The 27192-nt window shown below is 41.4% G+C and overlaps 1 protein-coding gene across 1 annotated transcript in view; it reads right to left on the minus strand.

The window, feature by feature from the left end:
• Positions 1 to 6350: 6350 nt before the first annotated feature.
• The window catches only part of ltbp2 (latent transforming growth factor beta binding protein 2), a 175373-nt gene continuing 154531 nt past the window's right edge, over positions 6351 to 27192 (minus strand). Inside the window, exons 30-36 of the mRNA XM_033027651.1 lie at positions 26617 to 26703; positions 26223 to 26351; positions 25029 to 25169; positions 20345 to 20515; positions 15993 to 16400; positions 13110 to 13259; positions 6351 to 10920 (exon numbers count right to left, since the gene is read on the minus strand). Coding sequence (XP_032883542.1) covers positions 10760 to 10920; positions 13110 to 13259; positions 15993 to 16400; positions 20345 to 20515; positions 25029 to 25169; positions 26223 to 26351; positions 26617 to 26703 — 1247 coding nt within the window. The 3' untranslated portion in view covers positions 6351 to 10759. The remainder of the gene's footprint in view (positions 10921 to 13109; positions 13260 to 15992; positions 16401 to 20344; positions 20516 to 25028; positions 25170 to 26222; positions 26352 to 26616; positions 26704 to 27192) is intronic.

Consider the following 27192-nt stretch of genomic DNA (forward strand, 5'->3'; position numbering starts at 1 on the left):
TTCCTTGCAGGGTGCAAATTACCTGACTTTTGTCGTAATTTTCTTCACTAAATGGTTGGAGGAGTTTTTGTCCTAGGCTTCAGTTGTTTAGCATTAAGTTTTTGACTCAACCAAACCTCTACTCATTGGCTTGCTTGTCAGACCATGGGAGACTCATTAACATCTGAATTAATACGTGTTTTGTAGGTACACAGCCTTTGAGTTGGATCATGATAGTCTTGTTTAATCATCCTCATGCCTTGTGGCTATCTCAGATTCAGATTACCTGCCTGATAGCTTTCTGTCTAGTATGATTCCATATTGTTTCTAGAAAAATAGTTAATGTAAGTTGCTTACCACCAATGGTTTTCAGGCTTTCAGCTAATTGCCTAGTCTTTAACTGGTTGGTTCACTGTCTGTAGTTTTTTCCATCACTCTGCTGAACGAAAATGCGATGCTGTTATGAAGCAAAATGTAGCATTTTATTTCCTGTCCCTCTCTTCAAACTGCTCTGGTCCCCAACTCTTGTCCGTCCAAGTTCAGAAGGTACTAATCTGAGTATATCTGGCAGACTACACAATCATCCTTCAATTTTCAACAAAAAAAATCATTAGTTTATCATCATCACCATGTTATCTTATCCTCAGAATTTTGCAGGGGAGTTATACGGGCAATGTTATCAAGCTTAATCTTGGTATCTAGTGCCTTTTTGTCTAAGTGAAAGTTAAGATATCGCTTTGCAATTTCATTTGTATTTACTGTGACTGTCTTCTCACATATCCAGTAATAACAATACCTCTTTGCCCCACCACAATTCACCACATCCAACTCCACCAGATAGTTGTACCCGAGTATTTGTGGGCACATCCCAAGTGTGATATCTCTGTCATCATGACATATTTTCATGCACCTTGTGTGTTACTGTTCAAGTGGTATTTTTTCAGACCTTCGACCTTATCCGTCTCTTAAATTGTTAGTCTCTATTTCTTTTACTGCTGCATTTCGGGTGTCCTGTTACCGCCACTTCTAGCCTGAGCCCCAAGTTTTTTTTTACTATCAGTGTTATAGGATCTTTGACACCAGTGCCTGAATAAAGCTGAAAATTTGGCTTTTCCACCATGCCCTGTAGTTGGCAAGATTGGAAGCCTAAAGGGCCTGTCCCACTGTACGAGGTAATTCAAGAGTTCTCCCGAGTTTCCCCTGATTCGAACTCGGAGAATTACGGTAATGGCCGTTCGTAGGTACTCGGGGCTCTCGTGGACATTTTTCACAGTGCAGAAAAAACCTCACGAGTTACCGCGATTCCTGAGTACCTGCCGTTAGCGTTACGAGCCGCTACGAGACATCCATGAGCTCCGACGTAGCCGCTACGTACATTCTACGTACTTACCACGAGTTTGATTTTTTTTAAACTCGGGAGAGCTCTTGAATTACCTCGTACAGTGGGACAGGCCCTTTACTGTCAAAGTTGAAATTCCTGGGAATAATTATAATCAAATAGATTTTTCCTCATCATTTGTGCTTTTAAAAAATGTAAGTTATTTTTCTTTAATTCTTAATTTCCTAATTGCATCTGACTGGCAGAGTATTACACAACATAGCTGTAGATAATACAATAGAATCCAAACGTGTTGAAGATCCACTGGACCGGAAATGTCAGTGATGCAGTTGAACAAGCCAAGGTAGGCTGGAAAGGGATTCTTAGAGCAGCTTGTAATGGATCCGACCAGAGAAAAGACAATTCTGTATTTAGTGTTGTCCAATGAACCAGATATGATAAGAGAACTCGAGGTAAAGGAACCGCTTGGAGGTAGTGATCATAATATGATTAGTTTTAATCTGCAATTTGAGAAGGAGAAGGTTAAATCGGAAATGTCTGTTATGCAGTTGAACAAAGGGGAGGGACTATAAAGGCATAAGAGATGAGCTGGCCAAGGTAGGCTGGAAAGGGATCCTAGCAGGAATGATGGTGGAACAGCAATGGCAGGAATTTCTGGGCATAATCCGGAAGACGCAGGATCATTTCAATCCAAAAAGGAAGAAAGATTCTAAGGGGAGTAGGAGGCAACCGTGGCTGACAAGAGAAGTTAGGGATAGAATAAAACTAAAAGAAAAGATGTACAACACAGCAAAGAGTAGCCGGAAGCCAGAGGATTGGGAAACTTTCATAGGACAACAGAAGGAAACAATACGGGCTGAAAAGATGAAGTACGAGGGGAAGCTGGCCAGGAATATAAAGTAGGACAGTAAAAGCTTCTTGAGATATGTTAAGGGAAAAAGAGTAGCAAAGTCAAATGTGGGTCCCTTAAAGGCAGACACGGGTGAAATTATTATGGGTAACAAGGAAATGGCAGAAGAGTTGAACAGGTACTTCAGATCTATCTTCACTGAGGAAGACACAAACAATCTCCAAGATGTACTGGAGGACATAGGATCTAAGGGGGTCGAGGAACTGAAATAAATTTTCATTAGGCGAGAAATAGTATTGGGTAGGCTAATGGGACTGAAGGATGATAAATCCCCTGGGCCTGATGGTCTGCATCCCAGGGTTCTCAGGGAGGTGGCTCTAGAAATAGTGGACGCATTGGTGATCAATTTCTGATGTTCAATAGATTCAGGATCAGTTCCTGTGGATTGGAGGATAGCTAACTTTATCCCACTTTTCAAGAAAGGAGCGCGAGAGAAAACGGGGAATTACAGACCAGTTAGCCTGACTTCGGTGGTGGGAAAGATGCTGGAGTCAATTATTAAAGAGGTAATAATGGGGCATTTGGATAGCAGTAAAAGGATTAGTCCAAGTCAACATGGATTTATGAAAGGGAAATCATGCGTGACTAATCTTCTGGAATTTTTTGAGGATGTGACAAGTAAAATAGATGAAGGGGTGCCAGTGGATATAGTGTATCTAGACTTTCAGAAAGCCTTTGATAAGGTCCCACACGGGAGACTGGTGACTAAACTTAGAGCACATGGTATTGGGGGTAGGGTGTTGACGTGGATAGAAAATTGGTTGGCAGACCGGAAGCAAAGAGTAGGAGTGAACGGGTCCTTTTCAGAATGGCAGGCAGTGGCGAGTGGAGTGCCGCAAGGCTCGGTGATGGGGTCGCATCTGTTTACCATATATATTAATGATTTGGAAGAGGGAATTAGGAGCAACACTAGCAAGTTTGCGGACGACACAAAGCTGGGTGGCAGTGTGAACCTTGAAGAGGATGTTAGGAGGTTGCAGGGTGACCTGGACAGGTTGAGTGAGTGGGCAGATGCGTGGCAGATGCAGTATAATATAGATAAATGTGAGGTTATCCACTTTGGTGGCAAAAATAAGGGGGCAGATTATTATCTCAATGGGGTTAGGTTAGGCAAGGGGGAGGTACAGCGAGACCTGGGTATCGTTGTACATCAGTCACTGAAAGTTGGCGTACTCTCCCATCTGTATACATTTTTTTGCCTATGTACCAGCACCTTTGCCTATTCATCCACATTGCACATATTGTTTAACCAGTATTTTTATTTCTACTATCTTGCACTCTGACCAGATGCTAAACTGCATTTCGTTGCACCTGTACTCGTATTTGTGCAATGACAATAAAGTTGAATCAAATCAGATCAGGTACAGCAGGCAGTGAAGAAAGCTAATGGAATGTTGGCCTTCATAACAAGAGGATTTCAGTATAGGAGTAAAGAGGTCCTTCTGCAGTTGTATAGGGCTCTGGTGAGACCACATCTGGAGTATTGTGTCGTTTTTGTCTCCTAATTTGAGGAAGGACATCCTTGTGATTGAGGCGGTGCAGCGTAGGTTCACGAGATTGATCCCTGGGATGGCGGGACTCATATGAGGAAAGATTGAAAAGACTAGGCTTGTATTCACCAGAGTTTAGAAGGATGAGGGGGACTCTTATAGAAACATATAAAATTATAAAAGGACTGGACAAGCTAGATACAGGAAAAATGTTGCCAAAACCACGCCAGAGGCCTGGGTTTGATCAATAGTCAATAGTCAGATTTATTCGTCACATACACAATAAAGTGCAGTGAAATGAACTTGCCAGCAGCTGTACAATAAAAAAAGAACACCCAATACACAATAAAAATTTAACACAAACATCCACCAGAACATTCATCACTGTGGTGGAAGGCACAACGTTTAGTCAGTCCTCCTCCATTATCCCCTGTGGTCGGGACCACAACCCTCCGCAGTCGCCGCTGCGGGCGGCCAGATGTGCAGACAAGGTAAGTCCTGAATCGGTACTTCCCTACCGGAGACCGCGGCTTCAAGATGGCGTAGGCTGCAGGCCGGCGGTCGAAGATCTAAAGTCTCCGGTGTACCACAGTTAGAAGCACCGCAGGCTTCAAGCTGATGTAGGCCGGTGGGCCGGTGGTCGGAGTTCTTCTCCAGGGATCCCCAGCGAGGGATCCCGCTCCGGATGGTAAGTCCCCGCCGCGCCCGCGGTTAGGAGCACCGCAGACAGCGGCTTCAAGCTGATGTAGGTCGGGGGGAGGCGACATGGAAAAGTTGCCTCTCCATGGAGGAGGCGACCAAAACGGTTTCTCCCTTACCCACCTACCCACCCCACCCCCACACACACACGACACACCGAAAAACATTAAAAACACACATTGGGCCATACTAAAAAAACAAAAAAAGTAGAAAATGACCAACACGCTGCTGGCAGGGCAGCCGGCTTGCTGCGCCCCCATCCTGACTACAGGCGCTATCTGTACGGACCTGTACGCTCTCCCTGTGATCACGTGGGTTTTCCCCGGATGCTTCGGTTTCCACCCACACTCCAAAGACGTACAAGTTTGTAGGTTCATTTAGCTTTGGTAAAAATTGTAAATTGTCCCTGATGTGTAGTACTGTTGGTGTACAGTGATCGCTGGTCAGTGCAGACTCGGTGGGCCAAAGGGCCTGTTTCTGCACTGTATTTCTAAACTAAACATAAGTAATTAGTTGTGAGTATGTACATCATTTTTAATAAAGATCTGACAAAATGGCACATGAATAGTAACACAAGATGCATGCAAACATGCCAGAATGACAAAGGAAGGAGATCTGCCAGCATATATATTTGTGATGTTATATATCATGATAAAACCATGGGGGAGAGGAGAAAAGAAGCCCAGGCCAATGAGAAAACAACCAGGTAAATTTCTCAGTCCTCAAAATCGAAATTAAAAAAAGGAACTGATAGCATATACAGTGCATCTTGCATACTCAGTCCTTGGAAAAAATGGGGAAAAAAGGAACTGATAAAATACACTTTGGATACTTTCAAGCAAATGCATCCTTTTTGGACAAAGGTTGTAGAATTGTATATAAATTATTTTCAACAAGATGAAATTAGAGACAAAAATCTAAAAGATATCCCCTGTGAAGCATCTGTGTACATAAGCTGTTAAAGATATGTAGGATTTATGGCTAGGAATGGTACGTGGAATACTGAAGTTCCTGGGATTGGAACTATTGAAGATTAATGATAAATGCAAGACTGAAAACATAGAAACATAGAAAATAGGTGCAGGAGTAGGCCATTCAGCCCTTCAAGCCTGCACCACCATTCAATGTGATCATGGCTGATCATCCAACTCAGTATCCTGTACCTGCCTTCTCTCCATACCCCCTGATCCCTTTAGCCACAAGGGCCACATCTAACTCCCTCTTGAATACAGCCAATGAACTGGCCTCAACTACCTTCTGTGGCAGAGAATTCCAGAGATTCACCACTCTGTGTGAAAAATGTTTTCCTCATCTCGGTCCTAAAAGATTACCCCCTTATCCTTAAACTGTGACCCCTTGTTCTGGACTTGCCCAACATCGGGAACAATCTTCCAGCATCTAGCCTGTCCAATGTGGGTGTTTGGTTGATTTAATTATGGCGAATTGAAAGGCAGTACCTTGTCAAACCAAGAACTTCAATATCATGCTTACCGATGAAATGTACAGTGGCTTGCAAAAGTATTCATACCCCTTGAACTTTTCCACATTTTGTCACGTTACAACCACAAACGTAAATGTATATTATTGGGATTTTATGTGATAGACCAACACAAAGTGGCGCATAATTGTGAAGTGGAAGGAAAATGATACATGGTTTTCAAATTTTTTTGTGTAGACAAATATAATTTCATGCCACTTGGTCATAAGATACAATGAACAAATGGGCATCCGCAGTTCTTTCTTAAACACAGAACCCCTGGGTCAGGTCAGAATTGTTGGTGGAACGCCCTCTCCTTGTGCCAAACATTTCTGGCCTAGTCATGGAAAAAAGGTTTTGCAGCATTTTCAGACAAGATACATAATATCTACAATAACCACATTAAACAAAACAAAAAGGGGAGTATTCCATATAAAGGAAAGACAAAGAAAATAGTAGAGTTACAACCAGTTTTATTTCGAAGGTTGAAAGTGATAAATTCATACTCAATGGCACAGGTGACCCTTCTGGTCAGAAAAGTGGTGTAAAGGCAGTACCAACTCACTGTCTAGGCGATGGAACATTCAACATAATGATTGCAACAAATGAGAAGACACATGCGATCGATTACTGTTTGTAGCTAGTGCTTCCACATACTGTAGTATTTCTTGCAGAATCACCGTACCAGCCTTGGGGAAATATCTGGTACTGCAACAGCAAATGTTTCCTTATCAACTAAGCAAGCAAACAGTTGGGATGTATAGTGCGTTTCCTAGCCTGCACATCATCTGAGATCTTACCTAAGCAAATCTGATTGATTGAAAGATACAGCATGGAAACAAGCCCTTCAGCCCACCGAGTTAATCGGCTCATCTATATTTAATTGCATATTGGTTTGTAAATCAGGTCCGGACATATTTGCTTGAACTACAAATTAATTTTCACACAATACAGATCAATCCTTGGTTTTGATTCCAAATGTAAGGAAGTGACGGAAGAACTTCACTCGAGCTGGAAAGAACGTGGAAACAAGACCAGTTCTTTGCAGCAGCTTTTTTTGTTTCTTTGAAAAATACAGGCACAAGAACATTGATTAGAATTTGTAGTTTGCTGTGACAACAGGAAAATATTTGCAAATACTTGAAATCAACCAATGCCAGTTCTCAGGTTACAAGAATTACAGCATAGAAACTGGCTGGGAAATGACCATTAAAGTAAGTAACTCTACTTTTAATTACGCCTGGTCCTTAGAGATCACATGCAAGTACCAATAAAGTCAAATCTAAGGCAATCACAAACTAAGATTTATAATTAATATTCAAAGGATGATCTTCTTCACGTTTTTTCTCGTAAATTTCACTTATTGCATATATTGATAAGCCTGTCAATTTCTTGGTCTCCAGGCCATCAAGGGTTCAAGGGGAATAGGCAGAAAAGTGGAGCCGAGGCCAAGACTAATCAACTATGATCTTATTCATATGGCCTATATCTATATTAATGTTTGTGTTCTTAAGACAGCATAACAAATCATATGGTCACAGAATTTTCTGCCCATTAGTTTAAAGTTGTGCAAGGTTGGGAAATTGCCACTTAGTCTCAAGTATGAGAAAAAATGTCCTTGGAGATGATCACTAAATACTTAATAATGCGCTATATTTCACTTCCAAAATGATGATCAGCCATGATCATATTGAATGGCGGTGCAGGCTTGAAGGGCCGAAGGGCCTACTCCTGCACCTAATTTCTATGTTTCTATAAAATATGGCACCACTTAAGTGATGGGACAGGATTTCAGAAAGTTTACATTATTATTTTTGCACATTTAGTGCAAGCAACTCTGACCACATTTCTTCCTATTTGTTGCTCTTAAAGTTCATTTGTATGACATGGATTTGTGCATTTAACACCCAGGCTCAACTGCACTTGAGAGACTGGCAATAAGCTATTTTATGAATCACTGCATATTGTATTTCTAATATTAGTTGATAGAACTGTTCCACAGAGTAAAGCATTTGCGATTTATATGTCACATTATTGAAAATGCATTTATAACCTTTAAGTTACAAAAGTGTTCAGAAGAATGAAAAATGTATAAGGCACCAAACACATTAAACGATCAACATGAGATACTAGAATTTATAACCAGATGACTTGTGAAATAGTCCAAACTAACAGTTTCAATGTTATTGCTAAATAACCAGCTTTTACCTTACGTAAAACATTAAATACATTGTATTTTGCATATAACTCTGTACAAAACATATGCTCCTTTGCTTTTGAGAATGATAAGGTATCCACAAAACATGTACAGTAATCAGATGTCATAGCTTTACAAAAAATTTAGTAGCAAGTATGATTTACAAGATATACCAGAGCTTATCATTATGTTAAAAAAAAACAAAATACACACACAAAGAAAAAAATACTCATATATGTTTCCTTTACTTGAGATTTTCAATCGTTGATTTGTATTTGCTTTAGTACAGGTTAGATCACAGGAAGTCCTTATAAAATGTTCACATTTATGTTTGTGGATTTGAATGTATATTCTTATTGTATTAAAAAAAATAATGTGAGATTATTTGGTTAGCTGCTGAGCCACATTTGTTCCAGATTTAATCCTTCTTCCATATCACTTCAGCCAATATCAGGATAAAGAACCCTGCAATTAACATGAGCTTTAAGGAGTCAGGAGAAGAAAATGGGCAGAGTTTCTTATGTCATTTCTGATATCATTTGCTGAAAGTTTAAAGTGTTGGGGAAGATCAGGCAAATTGAGATATCCGGTTCGGGTGTTCATTTGAAAACATGAAGGTTTACTACTTTAATTATGTGTGGCAGAATTCCTGAAGGCACAGCCAAACCTGGAAATCAACTATTTCAGGAGATAAACTAAAGAAAAAAAGTGAATATTTATTGCAGCTGAGGTAATCTTTCAAAGCAAACTAATACTAATAAAATTAAAGTGCATTTATAAACAATAGCATCCTTTAAAAAAACTGCCAGGTAAAGAATTATTTATTAAAATGTATTTTAAGATTACTGAAAATAATATACATCCTGTTTTGTTGCAAATTTCTGGCTACATTTATTACATAAAGTATTTTTAATTGCAAAATTGGACAGATAGTATGGTTTCCATTGATTCAAATTATGATCTTTGCTCTGGTTTAGACTTTGCTCTGGTTGCATTGCACTAAAAGAAACTTTATTTGACTGCTTCTTTATCAACAATTGATTATACAATGCTAGAACAAATATGTAACACAAGGCGTTGGAGTACATTTAATCAACTGTGCTGAGGACAACAGCATCAGCTGAAATTGAACAACATGTGTCCACGTCTTATCTCATCAGCACTGGAACAGCTGAGTAGAGGCCATGGAAATTTTTTCAAATAGAATGATACCATTCTGGGTGCTTGTTCAGCAATCCAGAAGATTATCGTTTTTAACATTATCCTCTGAAATAAGAATTTATTCTTAGAACATCTGGGCAGTCGAATCACTTTAAGCTAACCTTCGGCGTGACCATTGGGGATAATCTTCAATCTGATTAAATCCAGACTCAAACCTTTTAATGTTGGTAAGCTATGATTTTAGATATCAACCATGATTGTTTGGGCTGAGCCTTATCTGAACTGGCCTTCACCACAATGTGAAACTCTGGAATGTAAGGTTACTGTAAGGAAATGGAAAGCACTTCTTGTATTGAATGTACAGACACATACTTCAAAATAAGTTGACTGGGGTAGGATTGGGAGGACTGCTGCAGGTAGCTTCAATATTTAAAGGACAAGAAATAAAAATAGCTGAAACACACCGTGATAATCTGAACCATGCAGAGTTGTAGACAGTGCATGCTTCTTGTTCAGCTGTTGATGGGACGGGTAAAGTACATTCTTCTAATCAGCACTGTTTGACAGGATCTAGCCATCTGTTCTACCTCTTAATCTGAATGTTCACAGTGTGTCCCATTGAAATACAGACTGATCACATGGAACTTAATTTCCAACAATTCCATCTCACCTAATTTAATTATAATTTTAATTTTAAGAATTTCTATTACTTTATACGATGCAGTTAATTAATTTTCTAGAATTTCAGTAATCCACCTGCTTGTCATCTGATCCAATATGGGTTTAATATGTATTTTAGGAGCTTAACAGTCTTTGTGCTAAAGTCTATTATTTAAAGAGTTTATTTTCATAACATTGCCATAGAAACCATACACATTGCAGTAGTTCAGCGAACAGCAGTAAAATGTGGATCTTTGAGTTACAAAGTTAATCCCTCCCGTATATTTGTACTTCCTTCATCACCATTTTTGGTTCCCATTCCTTCCCCTCTCCAAAAATATGTTGATGAACAGGAAGCCACAGTAACAGAGACGTGAACCAAATAATGATCAATTTTATAAAGCTGTGTTTTGTTGAAGAGTTTGCTCACTGGCCAGATTCCGCAGAAGTTCAGCCTTCTCGATTATTCACAGAAATAATTTACTCTAAATTGTGATACTTAAAATGATCTTGATATCAATTATTTCAAAGCCATTCATGGTGTCTTCAAGTAGCATAATGGCTTCGCAAACTCTTAATCTCAGCCAACTTGCTCTTTGTGTTGTCTCTCTGTACTTTACTTACATCAAAGTAATCATTGCCAATTTAATCAAGAATTGTTTTAAAAGTCATCGATATAAATTATACAGAAGCTGAGCAATTCCACCCTACAGCTTTGATGTATCACTGAAGCTTTACTGAAACTTCTGTGACATCATTGACAATCCCAAGTAAAATAAACATTTCCCCCTTAAAATAAATCACTAAGTGCTTCCGACTCCCTTCCTGGGGAACAGTGCTGAGATTCTTATTGATGTCCTGCTTCCACTTCCAGTATACAGTCATTAGAATTCTGCGAAAGCATATAGCCTGGTAAACAGATGCATTTATATGATCCCTCTGTGTTCTCACAGTTTGCATTCCTGCAGAGTGGTATGGTGTCACTGAGGTCCTCACATTCATTTATATCTGAAATGAAGTAAAGATGAGGGTAATTCAACTCATTCAATGACATCCAGTTAAATTCTGCAATGCTTGTGATCACAAGAACTCTACAGTGAAAAACAATTCAAAGCTGCTGACAATATTACTCCTCCACATTGTGGTCACCCACATAAATGATCACCAGGCCTCCCATTAATTTAAAAAAATCACCCCAGTTCTTGGGATGATTGGGGCAGCACAGTGATAGAGCTGCTGCCTCACAGTGCCAGTGGCCCAGGTTCAATCCTGACTAGGGGTGCTATCTGTACGGACTTTGTATGTTCTTCCTGTGACTGGGTGTGTTTCATCCAGTTTCCTCCATCATCTCAACGACATACAGGTTTGTTGGTTAATTGGCTTCTGTAAATTGCCCCCGGTGTGTGAAACTGGGATAGCATTGATCTGGTGTACAGATGTTCAATGGTCGGCATGGTCAGCTGAAGGGCCAGTTTCCACACTGTATCTCTAAACTCTTCCCTTGGTGTCCAAGTGTTCAACTCCTTGTTGGCCTCAACAGTGCCAAGGCTTGGAGGAAAGAATGGAATGAAACCATCATTCAGATTAAACGCATGACCACCAGCCCAACCAACAGGGCTCCTGGCATTGATCTTATGTGAAAAACATGAAATAATCAAAATCAGATTAGATTCAGCCATTGTCAATGTAATTGTTTGATGCACAAATGGTGTATCAGGCTTTCTGTGAAATGTGACTTTGACAAACTTGATCAAATTATGAATCACATAAAAACATTCTGCCCTCTTCACTCGTTTGACAAAGACACTTTCCTCAGTGGAACAGCGGTGGAGTTGCTGCCTTACAGCGCCAGAGACCTGGGTTCGATCCTGACTATGGGTAGTGTCAGTACGGAGATTGGATGTTCTCCCTGTGACCTCGTGGGTTTGCTTTGGGTGCTCCGGTTTCCTCCCACATCCGAAGAAGATGTGTCGGTTTGTAGGTCAATTGTCTTCTGCAAATTATCCCTCGTGTTTAGGATCATCATCATCATCGTTGAAAACATTAGTGACGCAGTGGTGCTGGTTTCCGACGGGAACGGTGACGGACGCACCACACATCTGTCCTCCAGTTCCTGCAGACTTCCGCCGCTGGAAGTATAGGATTTTGGTGCGTGTGTGCTTTATCATCGTTCCTTACAATGCTATGTGCGAGAGCGATCGCAACTTCTACTGAAGTGTGGATGGCCGTTGGCTCGCTAGGAGCTCATCTGCCCTTTGACAGGTCTTGTTTTTGGTCCTGCTGGGGGTCCACAGCCCCCTCCTCACCTGGCAAACCAGGTGAGGGAGACGATTTAGTCGCCGACTATCCGACCATGGAGCAGGTAGCACGGGATTACATGGTAACCGTGGCGGGAGGAACTAGTGTATCAGAATCAGAATCAGAATAGTACTTTATTTGCCAAGTATGTTTTGCAACATGCGAGGAATTTCATTTGCCAAGTCAGTCATACAAATAAAAAGCAACAGAACACCCAAAACACATTTTAACATGAACATCCTACACATCCTACAACCATTCAGAACAGTGACTCCTACACATTCCTCATTGTGATGGAAGGCGAAATAAAGTTCAAGTCCCTTCCCTTTGTTATGGTACCCATGGTGGGGGATAGAACTAGTGTATGGATGATTGCTGGTTGGTGTGGACTTGGTGGGCAAAAGGGACTGTTTCCACATTCATCTCTAAACGAAACTAAACAAAACCATTTTTTATATTTAGTTTATATATAAACTAAAATATTCTGAAGAAGGGTCTCGACCCGAAACGTCGCCCATTCCTTGTTTCCAGAGATGCTGCCTCACCCGCTGAGACCTAAACTAAACTATAGCTGATTAGCTTCAACTCCATATTACTATTTATTCCCATATCGTTTAAATTTCTCATGGTTGATATAAACAGCATGTCATCTTTTTAGAAAAGTTTGGGAGAAAGCTGAAGTGCAGGGATGTGCAGGGAGGACAGCTGCAGGTAGTGTCGTCAAAAGTACCATATGATAGGAACAAGTTCTGTTCTACAATCAAAGTTAAACTAATCAAGTGGGGATGCCTCAAGCCTTCACCCTCAACCATTGGATGGTGATTGGTGATCAGAAGTGGCAGTATGAGGGAAAAGTGAAGCGCAGAAATACAATTATACTGAATTAAAAGTTCACTTACCTCCACATGTCATTTTTGTCATATCAAGCTCAAACCCATCAAAACAATCACAAGTGTATCCTTCCTGCACTCGCACACATCGGCCATTTTCACAACCATTCAGAATTCCACACTCCTCTGCTTGTAAACCTTCAAAGCTGCTGGATCGTTCTGTGAAAACAGATTAAAAAATGCTGAATACTAATAAAGATGATACTTCCCATCTTCAAACTGCCGTACCAGTGCTTATTACCTCATACCAGTGGTTATGTGTCTGTAACCCAGTGTGATGGATATAAAGTCCACAATGTTATATTAAGAAAAAATATTAAAAACTATTTCAAATTAGTAGTTTTCAGCATGCCTACTAGAACCATTTTTATCATTTGTCATTGCTAAGATTTTTTCAGAGATACAGGCAAGAAATATATATATATATATATATATATATGCTTAATATATACAATAGAACACTAATACACAGTCTTTACATATCGTGTTTGCATAAAATGTGGTTCCCTTGAGTTCAATACGTTTATTTAAAGATTCAATTGTTCACAATAATGGCAATTACCAGCTGTTCGCTCTTTGGCCACTCAGCCGCTAATAAGCAGATCATATTGATTCAGAGAAAAAAGTTATATGAATTTTAAACTTAAAATGGAGTAAATCCTACAGTGGAACAACTACTGGAGCCATGGCCTCATAGATCAGATTCCTAGGTTCAATCCTGACCATGGGTTCAGTCAATCGGGTGTTTGCACAGTCGCTCTGTGACTGGGTCAATTTTTCAGGCAGCTCTGATTTCTTCCCATATCCTAAAGATGTATAGATTGCCATGTTAATTAAGGTCATAAGGAATAGGAGTAGTATTAGGCCATTCGGCCCATCAAGTCTACTCCACCATTCATTCATGGCTGATCTATCTCTCCCTCCTAACCCCATTCTCCTGCCTTCTCCCAATAACCTCTGACACCTGTACTAATCAAAAATCTACCTATCTCTGCCTTAAAAATATCCATTGACTTGGTCTCCACATTCTTCTGGCAAAGAATTCCACAGATTCCCCACCCTCCGACTAAAGACGTTTCTCCCCATCTCCTTCCTAAAATAACGCCCTTTAATTCTGTGCCTATGACCTCTAGTCCTAGACTCTCCCACTAGTAGAAACATCCTCTCCACATCCACTCTATCCAAGCATTTCATTATTCTGTATGTTTCAATGAGGTCCCCCCTCATTCTTCTAAACTGTAGTGATTACAGACCCAGTGCCAACAAACGTTCATCATAGGTTAACAATTGGTTAGTAAGTTATATTGGTCCCAGTGTGTAGATGAGTGGTAGAAACTGAGGGGAGTTGATGAGAATGTGGAGAGAATTTAAAAAATGGGATTAACATAGGATTGTGCCAATGGGTATTGATCGACAGTGTGGACCCAGAGGGCTAAAAGCCCTGTTTGTGTGTTGCAAACTTTGATGAACTTAATCAGTGTCAGAGCATGCAACTGTAAAATGTTTAGAGCTATTGAATGTGGCATCTAGTGGTGGAAGGAATGAATGACACCAAAATTAGTTTTCAGTGGGCAGAAGGGTGGCCATGGAGGGGAGGAGGGTAAATTGAGTGTGTGTGTATACAAATAATTACAAATTAGCAGGTGTATGTCCTACCACAGGTGCATTTCTCAAGAAGTAGGTTTTAGTTTTTATCTTACTCAGGATTCTCGTAACAAATCCTTCCATTGCCTGTTGTTGACAAAAGAAATCCTTTATTGAACCAATTGTCAACTCAGTTTCCCAAAGAAGCTATATTATTAACAATCTCTCATGCAAATTTATGGCTGAGAAGCAGGCCAATCTTATTGTATTCAATTTGATCAAACATTTAGATTTTAGGTTAATCTTGGTCCACAGCCCTAGAGGTAATAGCACTCAGGTGTTGCTCTAGATTTTTAAATCTCTCTGACTCCATCTCACTTTTAGGCAATGAGTTCCAGAATTCCACCAATGAAAAATATATTTTTCTCAACCTCCCTCTTATCCTTCGACTAATTACCATGCCCCCAGTTACTGACCTTTCTGCAAAGAGAAACAACCTTATCCTGTTTTGGCTTTTCATTTTTTTTTACACGTCTGATAAACTTTATTTCACACTGTCTATTCTATGTTGTTAATATAAACTGAGAGGCGTTGGAGAACCAGCATTCTGGAAGATCGGTTATATTCAATAACTTAATTAAATATTCTTGACTATCTTTTGAAGTCAGAGAAGAACATGTATAGCTAATATAATCAAAACCATAAAGATGTTTACACAGATTGAAGAAAGACTGGATAGACTCGGCTTGTACTCGCTAGAATTTAGAAGATTGAGGGGGGATCTTATAGAAACTTACAAAATTCTTAAGGAGTTGGACAGGTTAGATGCAGGAAGATTGTTCCCGATGTTGGGGAAGTCCAGGACAAGGGGTCACAGTTTAAGGATAAAGGGGAAATCCTTTAGGACCGAGATGAGAAAAACATTTTTCACACAGAGAGTGGTGAATCTCTGGAACTCTCTGCCACAGAAGGTAGTTGAGGCCAGTTCATTGGCTATATTTAAGAAGGAGTTAGATGTGGCTCTTGTGGCTAAAGGGATCAGGGGGTATGGAGAGAAGGCAGGTACAGGATACTGAGTTGGATGATTAGCCATGATCATATTGGAATGGCTGTGCAGGCTCGAAGGGCCGAATGGCCTACTCCTGCACCTATTTTCTATGTTTCTATGTTTCTACTTACAAATACAGAACAACCTGAACTACTTTTGTTACTTCGATAATAGTCACATGCTCTCTATATAAATAGATACAACATGGATTTTCATCCAACTAATTCAACATAATAAATGAAAACTGATTCGCCTCTTACCATTATCACTGCTGCTGAACAAAGGGATGCTCAGAGGCTCTTGAGGGCGGTGTTGTGGAATGCGTGAATATTCTCTTGAACCGTATTCAAGTCCGCGTTGGGAATCTGTTGGACCATATTGAGCAGTAAGACGTGAGTCTCTAAGTTCAAACCCTGAGTCGGGTTGAGGATTGCTTTGTCCATATCTTGATCCAAAATAGCGATCTCCCTGTCCATATTCTGCTCCATATTGAGAATCATATGGTCCATATTCAGGCCGAAGGTAATTGTCATAGGATCCAATTCCACGTTGTGAATCTTCACCACGGGACGGTGTTTCGTGGCCAAATTCAAAGCCAGATCTATCAGAGAGCCCGGTTGATCCATCTCCAAATGTCCTAGGAACATTACAAAGCTGTGCAAAATCATCTAAAATGAAATGGAAAAATAGTTAATAAACACATTAATATAGAAGAAGGTCAGTGTGGGAATGGGAGGGGGGGGGGGGATTTAAAGGTTTAGCAACCAGACGGTTCCTGGCCCGCTGAGTTAATCCAGCATTTTGTGTCTATCTTCGGTTTAAACCAGCATCTGCAGTTCCTACTAACATAGTACAATATTATCAGTCGTACATTTAGGCAAACCCATGATACAAATATCTTGTGTAGGTGCACACATCCTTCAATATAAATTAGTTGATTTCTGAAAGCAAACACCAAGCTACTGATTATTCCTGATTATTATCAACATTTCACTCTGAAAATATAACGGACATTCTATTTGAAACAAAAAAGATCGCAAATTTTGGATATCTGAAACAAAATTATAAAAATATGAAACAGTAAGCCGGTCAGGGAGCATTGGTGGAAAGAAAAACAAAATTATTGTTTCATGGTGGAGACCTTTTTACAGAACTTGGAAAGAAAGACATTAACAGAGAACCTGAGGTGGGAGGGGTGAGTAACACTAAGAGAATATCTCTGATAGCCTGACCAAATAGGTTGTGATCTGAAGCTGTGTCTGGATGACTTCAGGATCGTCTGGAAGTATGATAGGAGTTATAGAGAGGTGGTCGTACCGAAAATGCAGGTAGAAAGTAGACAGGCGGCCCACAGGATAGAGAGTAGGCAGTGAGTGAAGAAACCACCAAGGAGAAGAACATGGAGGACAGTGAAATCAATGTGGGGAAGAATAATATGCTAGGGGCTTTGAGATCAAGAAAGAAATTGTGGTTGGGGCTTGAAGAGAATTAAGTTGGATATATCTCAATGGGCCTGGATGGGTTTATCCAAGGTTATTGAGAGGGGCAAGAAAGGAGATTGCTAGGCCTTGATGGAGATCTCTAATTCTCTGGGACCTTGCATTTAGAAGATAATAGCCTAATGGTGGATAATCAGCATATTTGTCCGCAGCAGGTCATGCCTTACAAACTTGATTGGGTTTTTGAGGAAGTGACGAAGGTGACCATAAATTGGAGGAGCAGCACCTCATATTTCGCTTGGATAGTTTAAACCCCAGGGGTATGAACATTGACTTCTCCAATTTCAGGTAGTCCTTGCTTTCTCCCTCTTTCCCCTCCCCTTCCCAGCTCTCCCGCAGCCTACTGTCTCCGCCTCTTCCTTTCCTCTTCCCGCCCCCCCCCCCCCCCCCCCCACCCCCCACCCCCACATCAGTCTGAAGAAGGGTCTCGACCCGAAACGTCACCTATTCCTTCGCTCCAAAGATGCTGCCTCACCCGCTGAGTTTCTCCAGCATTTCTGTCTCCCTGAGGTGATTGACGAGGTTAGTGTTTGTGGATGTTGTTTATATAGACATTAATTAGGCATTTCACAAGGTCTCTCATTGAAAGCTAATCCAGAAGATTAAGATATAATACCTCCATGGTGACTTGATAGTTTGTATTCAGAACTGGCTTATCCACAGAAAATGGAGGGCAGCAGTGGAAGGGTGTGATCATGGATGAACATCTATGACCAGTGGTGTTCCATAAATCAGTTACAGATGAGGGTAGAGAAATGGCAGATGGAGTTTAATCTGAGCAAGTGTGAGGTGCTGCCATTTGTGTGGTCAAATGTAATGGGGAACTATACAGTTAATGCAGGACTCTTAACAGAGGGATCTTGGAGTGAAAATTCATAGCTTCCTGAACACTAATGGATGGAATGCCAAAGAAGGCATATGGTATGCTTGCCTTCATCGGTTAAAGCGTTGAGCATAAGAGTCAGGAAGTCTTTTTACAGCTTTAAACAGACTTTGATTAGGCCGCAATTGGAGTATTGTGCAGGGCAAATATTTTTACGCAGAGAGGGCTAGGTGCCTGGAATGCACTGCTAAGTAGTGGTGGAAGCAGATACAATAGTGGTGTTTAAAAAGCTTTTAAATAGGCACATGGACAAGCAAGGAACGGAGGGATACGGATCACGTGCAGGCAGAGGAGATACGTTTCATTTGACATCATGTCCTGAACAGACTTCATGGGCTGAAGGGCCTGTTCATGTGCTGTACTGTTCTATGTCCTGTGAGTTCTCCATGGCACTGTCCCAAGGGGAAGGTTCATAGATAATCAGACAATAATTTGTAACATTTCTCAGAAGATGAAACCATCCAGCAAGAAATGAACAATTCCTCTCTCCAGCGATGCCGCCTGTCCCGCTGAGTTATTCCAGCATTTTGTGTCTACCCAAGAAATTAACAATGTACAGATATCAGTTCAAAATTGTCAAGTAATATTCACACTATAAACTATAGTCACATTATAAAAAAGCTAACCACCTACCCTAGTGCTGAGCCCCCTACTATATTCATCCTGGGAGACACAGAGCAGAAGAGGTAGGGAATTGAAGAATGCAGGTGAACAGAGGGATGTGGGAATAACTGTGCACAGTTCCCTGAAAGTGGAATCTCATGTAGATAGGGTGGTAAAGAAAGCTTTTGATGTGCTGGCCTTTATAAATCAGAGCATTGAGTATAGAAGTTGGGATGTAATGTTAAAATTGTACAAGGCATTGGTGAGGCCAATTCTGGAGTATGGGGTACAATTATGGTCGCCTAATTATAGGAAGGATGTCAACAAAATAGAGAGAGTACAGAGGAGATTTACTAGAATGTTGCCTGGGTTTCAGCAACTAAGTTACAGAGAAAGGTTGAACAAGTTAGGGCTTTATTCTTTGGAGCGCAGAAGGTTAAGGGGGGACTTGATAGAGGTCTTTAAAATGATGAGAGGGATAGACAGAGTTGACGTGGATAAGCTTTTCCCACTGAGAGTAGGGAAGATTCAAACAAGGGGACATGACTTGAGAATTAAGGGACAGAAGTTTAGGGGTAACATGAGGGGGAACTTCTTTACTCAGAGAGTGGTGGCTGTGTGGAATGAGCTTCCAGGGAAGGTGGTGGAGGCAGGTTCGTTTTTATCATTTAAAAATAAATTGGATAGTTATATGGACGGGAAAGGAATGGAGGGTTATGGTCTGAGCGCAGGTATATGGGACTAGGGGAGAATACGTGTTCGGCACGGACTAGAAGGGTCGAGATGGCCTGTTTCCGTGCTGTAATTGTTATATGGTTATATGATTAAGATGAATTGAAACAGGCGTATAAATAACACGGCTACTAAAGCAGATTATCCTGAAGTGAGTGTCTCACCTCTTATTACCCCCAAAGTCTTACTAGTCATAACTCTGGAGCATTATAGAATATTTTCCACTTACTTAGATGAGGGCAATTCAAACAACATTCATGAAGCTCAGCACATTCCCAAACTTTCATATCGCAGCTGCAGTGTATGCCAACTACAAAATGCATTACAGCTACTTCCCTCACCTAGTTCAACAACCTGCCAAACTTAAGATCTTCACCACATAAGGATTTGAGCATGGGAACACCAACTCCTGAGGATTCCCTTCCAAATTATGCATTGCCCTGAAAATATATTTTATTTCTTCATCATTCCTGAAACTTACAACCCAATAACATTGTGGGAGCACCTCAACAAAAGGGACTGGAGTAATTAAAAAGATGGCTCATCATCACCTTCTCAAGAACAATTAGTATTGAGCAACAATAATAAATACAAATCTGAAAGTTCAATAGGACAGACAGAACAAATAAGGTTGATAGATTTCCCTCCCTGAATGGCATGAGTGAACCAAATGGGTTTTTACAACAATCCACACATTCTATGGTTACCATCATGGATATGAACTCTTTATTCCAGATATATTTTAAAAATTCCCCTCATGAAATATCTGTTGGAAACTCAAAATACAATATTCATTGTCCTCATACATTATCTTACCAGTTTGCCGCCTACTGAAAGAATTCTGTTTCATAAAAGTTTCATAAAACATTTTTGTATTAAACAATTAGTATCTTACTTGATGTTCTGGGGGGACAGAATGCACAATCTAGTCCCCAAGCCACTCCGTACATGCAGCAACATTCAGTGTAGGTTGACCTGGTCCTCAGAGGTTTGCTACAAACGTACGCCTCAGTCACTGCTTGCCAGCATATGTTCAGGTGTGCAACTCCATCTTCTGAGAAGTCAACTAATGGACAGAATGATATTGTCCTCAAAAGGGCTAAAAATGTCACATTACTCTTGGACACTTACAACATACATCTATGAATAAATGTTATCAGCCACTTGCCACCAGTGAAGCCTTGCAGATTTTAGCATACCATGAAATCATTGTACGTTGCCAGCAATTTTCCTTTGTTGATCGAAATACATGAATACGGACACCATTTTCTGTTATGGAGTCATGTGAGAGAAGGGTCATAGACGCAGACATTTGAGAAGGTTACACGCGGAAGGTTATTCTGGAAAGTTAGATTCCATTCGGTGGGCGGCGCGACTCTCGTCAGCAGCGGCCTCTGCAGTCCGTCTGTGTTTTATTATTTTTTGTCTAGTTTTTATGTAGTTTTTGTTATTTTTGTTGTTGTTGGGGTATGTGTGTGGGGGGGTGGGGGGGAGGGGGTAACTTTAAAATCTTTCCCCTGCACGGGAGACCCAACCTTTTCTTTGTCGGGTCTCCGTTGTCGTTGGGGCTGCAACGTGGAGCGGCCTCCAACAGGAACGACCTGGGGTTCCAGCTGTGGAGCTGCCGACTACTCACCGTCACGGGGCTGGCTAAGTCCGGAGTGGGTGTAGCGGTGGTGGAGCGCTGCTGCCACCCGACCTCCGGAGGTTCGGAGGCTGCAACTGCGGGTTTGGCGGACGGCGGCACCGGGAGCCCGCGGGTCCCTGCTAGGTGACCGCTTTTCGGGGCTTCCGCAACGGCGACTTCTCCCGCCCGAGTTGCGGGGTTGAAGAGCATCTGGAGCGGGGCCTTACACCATCGCCCCGCGCGGCTTGGAATGGCCCCGGGACTTTGCGAGCTCACGCCGGGGGCTCTAACAACAAGACCCGGTGCGCGACCTTGCATCACCCGGCGTGACTTTAATGGCCGCGGGACAATCGCCATCGCCAGCCGGGGGCTTTGACTTTGACTCTGACTCTGACATTGGGGGGGAGAGTGCAGTGGAGAGATAAGTTTTTTTTGCCTTCCATCACAACGATGTGATGGATGTTTGTGTAAACTGTGTTGTGTCTCGGGTCTTTTTGTTTTGTAATGTATGGCTGCAGAAACGACATTTCGTTTGGACCTCAAGGGGTCCAAATGACAATAAATTGAATTGTATTGTATTGGATCCAGGGTGAGTTAGCTAACTGGACACAGAATTGGCTTCATGGTAAGAAACAGAGTAGTGGTGGAAGGTTGTTTTTCAGGCTGGTGCCCTGTGACTAATGGTGTAACGGGTCGATGCTGGGGCCCATTGCTGTTTGTCATTTAAAGCAACGATGGGATGAGAACATAATAGGCATGATCAGTACGTTTTCAAATTACACAAAAATAGATGGTTTTGTAGACAGTGTAGACAGTTAACAAAAATCACAGTGAGGCCTTGATCAACTGGGCAAGTGGCCGAGGAAAGGCTAAAGGAGTTTAATTCAGATAAGTGAGATGATTCAAATAAATGTGAGGTGTTGCATCATGAGGTCAAACAAGGGCAGGACCTTTACAGTGCCGTAAGGAGTGCTGTGGAGTAGAGGGATCACGGAATACTAGTACATCATTCCCTAAAGTAGTGTCACAGGCAGATAGGTTGGTGAAGAAGGCTTTTGGCATGCTGACCTTCATCATTTAGGGAAATTACCAGAGAAATTGGGATGTTATGTCACAGTTGCACAAGATGCTGGTGAGGCCGCATTTGGAGTATTGTGTCAAATAAGGAGAGGAGAGGAGAGAATAGCCAATAGACAATTAGTGGAGGAGTAGGCCATTCGGCCCCTCGAGCCAGCACCACCATTCAGTGTGATCATGGCTGATCATCCACAATCAGTACCCCGTTCCTGCCTTCTCCCCATATCCCTTGACTCCGCTATCTTTAAGAGCTCTGTCTAGCTCTCTCTTAAAAGCATCCAGAGAACCGGCCTCCACCACCCTCTGAAGCAGAGAATTCCACACACTCACAACTCTCTGTGTGAAAATATTTTTCCTCATCTCCGTTCTAAATGGCTTACTACTTATTCTTAAACTGTGGCCCCTGGTTCTGGATTCCCCCAACATCGGGAACATGTTTCCTGCCTCTAGCATGTCCAAACCCTTAATAATCTTATATGTTTCAATAAGATACCCTCTCATCCTTCTAAATTCCAGAGTATACAAGCCCAGCCGCTCTATTCTATCAACATATGACAGTCCCGCCATCCCGGGAATTAACCTTGTAAACCTACGCTGCACTCCCTCAATAGCAAGAATGTCCTTCCTCAAATTGGGAGACCAAAACTGCATGCAATACTCCAGGTGTGGTCTCACTAGGGCCCTGTACAACTGCAGAAGGACGTCTTTGCTCCAACTCTCACCTCCCCTTGTTATGAAGGCCAACATGATATTTGCTTTCTTCACTGCCTGCTGTACCTGCATGCTTAGTTCCATTGACTGATGAACAAGGACCCCCAGATCCCGTTGTACTTCCCCTTTTCCCAACTTGACTCCATTTAGATAATTATATGCCTTCCTGTTTTTGCCACCAAAGTGGATAACCTCACATTTATCCACATTAAACTTCATCTGCCATGCATCTGCCCACTCCCCCAACCTGTCCAAGTCACCCTGTATCCTCTTAGCATCCTCCTCACAGTTCACACTGCCACCCAGCTTTGTGTCATCTGCAAATTTGCTAATGTTACTGAATCCCTTCATCCAAATCATTGATGTATATTGTAAATAGCTGCGGTCCCAGCACCGAGCCTTGCGGTACCCCCACTAGTCACTGCCTGCCATTCTGAAAGAGACCTGTTAATCCCTACTCTTTGTTTCCTGTCTGCCAACCAATTTTTTATCAATGTCAGCACTCTACCCCCTCCATGTGCTCTAATTTTGCCCACTAATCTCCTATGTGGGACCTTATCAAAGGCTTTCTGAAAGTCCAGGTACACTACATCTACTGGCTCTCCCTTGTCCATTTTCCTAGTTACATCCTCCAAAAAATTCCAGAAGATTAGTCAAGCATGATTTCCTCTTCGTAAATCCATGCTGACTCGGACTGATCCTGCTACTGCTATCCAAATGTGCCGCTATTTCATCTTTTATAATTGACTCCAGCATCCATCTGGATTCACATTGAAATGTGAATCCAGACAGAGGGATATAGGTTGAAGGGGATGGGGGAAGAAAAGGGGGAAAGGACAGGGTGGAATAGTGGGAGAAATGGGCAGAGGAAGGAGAAGGGGGGAAGGGAGTTACCAAAAATTGAAGATTTCAATGTTCATACTATTGTGTTGCAAGCTATTGTTTTCTATTACAAACTCTATCCCCTACTCCCAATTCCTCCAACTATCTGTGCCCAAGATGAGGTGTTCAATACTAGAACATCCGAGATGTCCTCATTCTTTAGGGAATGGGGGTTCCCCTCTCCCATCATAGATGAGATCTTCACTGGTGTCTGCTCGATATCCCACACTATTGTGTGGTGTCTTTTTAAATTGCTGTGTCTTCCTTTTTTTCTCCCACAAATATGTAATTCCATTCTGTTTTGTAGTCTTTTTGCACAATCCGCAAGCATTGCCACTTTTTAATTTCACTGCACATCTCGTATGCGTATGTGACGAATAAACACGACTTGACTTGACTTACCACCCAAACCACCCCCTCCCCAGGTACCTTCCCCTGCAACCGCAGAAGATGCAACACCTGTTGCTATACCTGCTTCCTCGACTCTGTCCAGTTCTTTCAGGTTAGGCAGAGGTTCACTTGCACCTCCTCTAACCTCATCTACTGTATCCGTTGTTCAAGATGTGGACATCGGCGAGGCCAAACGTAGACCGGGTGATCGTTTCGCGGAACACCTTCGCCTAGTCCGCGTGAACCAACCTGATCTCTCGGTTGCTGGACACTTCAATTCTCCTTCCCATTCCTACACAGACTTTTCTAACCTAGGTCTCCTCCATTGTCAGAGTGAGGCTAAATGCAAATTGGAGGAACAGCATCTCATATTTCGCTTGGGCAGCTTACAGCCCAGTGGTACGAATATTGATTTCTCTCACTTCAGGTAGCCCCGGCATTCCCTCTCTCTCTCTATCCATCCCCCACCCAAGTCGCACCTGCTTCTCATTTTCACCCAACAAACAGCTTACAATCGCCTGTTTCCTATATCATCGTTACTTTTGTTCTTTATCTCTCCACATCACCGTCTATATCTCTCGTTTCCCTTATCCCTAATCAGTCTGAAGCAGGGTCTCGACCCGAAACATCACCCATTCCTTCTCTCCAGAGATGCTGCCTGTCCCGCTGAGTTACCCCAGCTTTTTGTGTCCATCATCGGTGAGATGCAAGTTTCATCATTGCCTACAGTTAAATAATAACTAATTACAATAAGAAAGCTTCTATAAGGGTGATAGTTGAGAGCTTTTAGTAGTGATGGGGAACGATTTTAGATTTTTTTTCTCATTCAGCGGTAAATTTCTAGTGAATTAGAATAAATGCACAATTATTAACACAGAGACCTTGTATTTACCTCCAGATTCTGAGCCATTTACACATTTTTCACCGGTCACATGCAATATAAGTGGTGGGTTGCAGAAACAGTTAAATGATCCTGGTGTGTTGACACATTCTCCATTCACACACATATTTTCATCCTGACACTCATCGATGTCTAAAAAGAGACAAAAACAAGTATATTTCCTTTGAATTTAAATATCAGACAATTTAGCACCTCCCTCTGTAGATAATAATTATGACACATCATTTCTGGACGGTACAGATTCAGGATCAAGCTAAATTTTTTTGCACTAGAAATACACATTCTGTTAAGATCACTTTACTTTTTCCTGTAACTTTACATGCAAGATATGTAAAAATGTATTAACTTGGGAAGCATTTAAAACCTGATAGCCGATTCAATGCTTCTCAGCTGGAAGCGGCATTCATGAAGCATACCACGATAAATTATGGGCAAAGCCACTCTTTAAATGAACGCATGGGGAAATTGTAGCCTGGAGATTGATCAGCTCAGACCATTTGGTCTCACTGAAATCATTATTTACTGCATTTGTGGAATGAACGTAAGTATTTATATAGATATTGATATGATTGCTCTTCAATATTTGAAATCAAATCAAATCAAATCAAATCAACCTTTGTTGTCATCTTGCAAAGCAACAGTTGTACCGAGCAAAATGAGAAGACGTTTCCCAGGGAATACCGGAGCATCGCACATGAAACTTAAAACATTTCACACAAAAAAACAATCCAGTCCCTGATGAAACAGTATAAATAGTTAAAAGCAGGTAAAACAGCAACATTAAAATACAGTAAAAACAATCATTAAAATGTCCAGGGCAGCTGATTTGAGTGGCCAGTGCCAGAGTTATTAATGTGTCAGTGCAAGCCGCAGAATCAGGTGACTGTGAGTACAGAGTGACTGTTTAGCAGCCTCACAGCCTGTGGCAGGAAGCTGTTTAGCAGTCTGGTAGTCCGGGCTTTGATGCTACGGTATCTCTTGCCTGATGGCAGGATATCCAGGTGTGTGTGTGGAGGGGGTGCAGTTTGTCCTAAGCTATTCTCAGAGCTTTTTTTCAGACAGCGGATCATAGAATTGCTGATCGAAGAGAATCATTTTTTACCAATTTAGCGCAAGCTCAAGAGACAAAAACACATATTTATAGAAATATATGATCCCACAATCACACAAGCATCTCAAACTCACCAGTGCATCCTAACCTCACATTGTCATAGTAAGATCCTGCATCGCAATAGCAGGAATAGCTTCCTCTAGTATTCACACAATGTCCATTCTTGCAGACCTCGGAGCCAAACATTGTACACTCATCTGCATCTACAGATGGGGAAAAAAGTACACTGTCTTAGAAACACAGTACTATTTTTTTTTTTGCCACGTTAATGATCAGATCATAATGACTGGCAAAGAATGAATACGTTTGATTTAAAGTTAGCTGTAATGCTTGATGTTGATAACAAGAGCTCAAAAATGTTGAATCAATCAATGTTCTTGTATTTATTGTTGCATGGATGTTTCTGGAACTTCATCAGAAAGAGCCGTTGCTGACATATTAACCCACAACTGTAAATGTAAGACTCACCTCCAAAGTTTTGCGATCCAAAGGAAAATGAACCAATCTGAAATGGAATAAATCCTTTGCCATCTGGACACATTTCTTTGTACGCCTCTACATTGAAGCAAAGGAAAATAACTTTTAATGATTCCCGGAAATAGGAGATTACCTATTTTATGACCACATACTAGAGTATAATTTCCAGTTATTAAATCAGGCTGGGTTTAACATTGCTGTATAAAGCTATTTGAATAAAGTGAGTTTACATGACTAATAGCAACTGAAATTGTTGCAGCTATACAATGCAGAGCCATATGATGCAGAGTGATACCAAACTGGCCCTATCCCCGAACTCTACCTCCGCTACATTGACGACTGTATTGGTGCTACCTCCTGCACCCATGCAGAACTCACTGACTTTGTCCACTTCACCACTAACTTCCATCCAGCACTCAAATTGACCTGGACCATTTACTGACATATACTACAAACCCACTGACTCCCATAGCTATCTTGACTACACTTATTCCCACCCTGCTTCCTGTAATATCCCCTACTCCCAATTCCTCCATTTATGCCGCATCTGCGCCCAGGATGAGGTGT

This window comes from Amblyraja radiata, chromosome 9 (assembly GCF_010909765.2).
Source record: "Amblyraja radiata isolate CabotCenter1 chromosome 9, sAmbRad1.1.pri, whole genome shotgun sequence".
Classification (NCBI taxonomy): Eukaryota; Metazoa; Chordata; class Chondrichthyes; order Rajiformes; family Rajidae; genus Amblyraja; species Amblyraja radiata.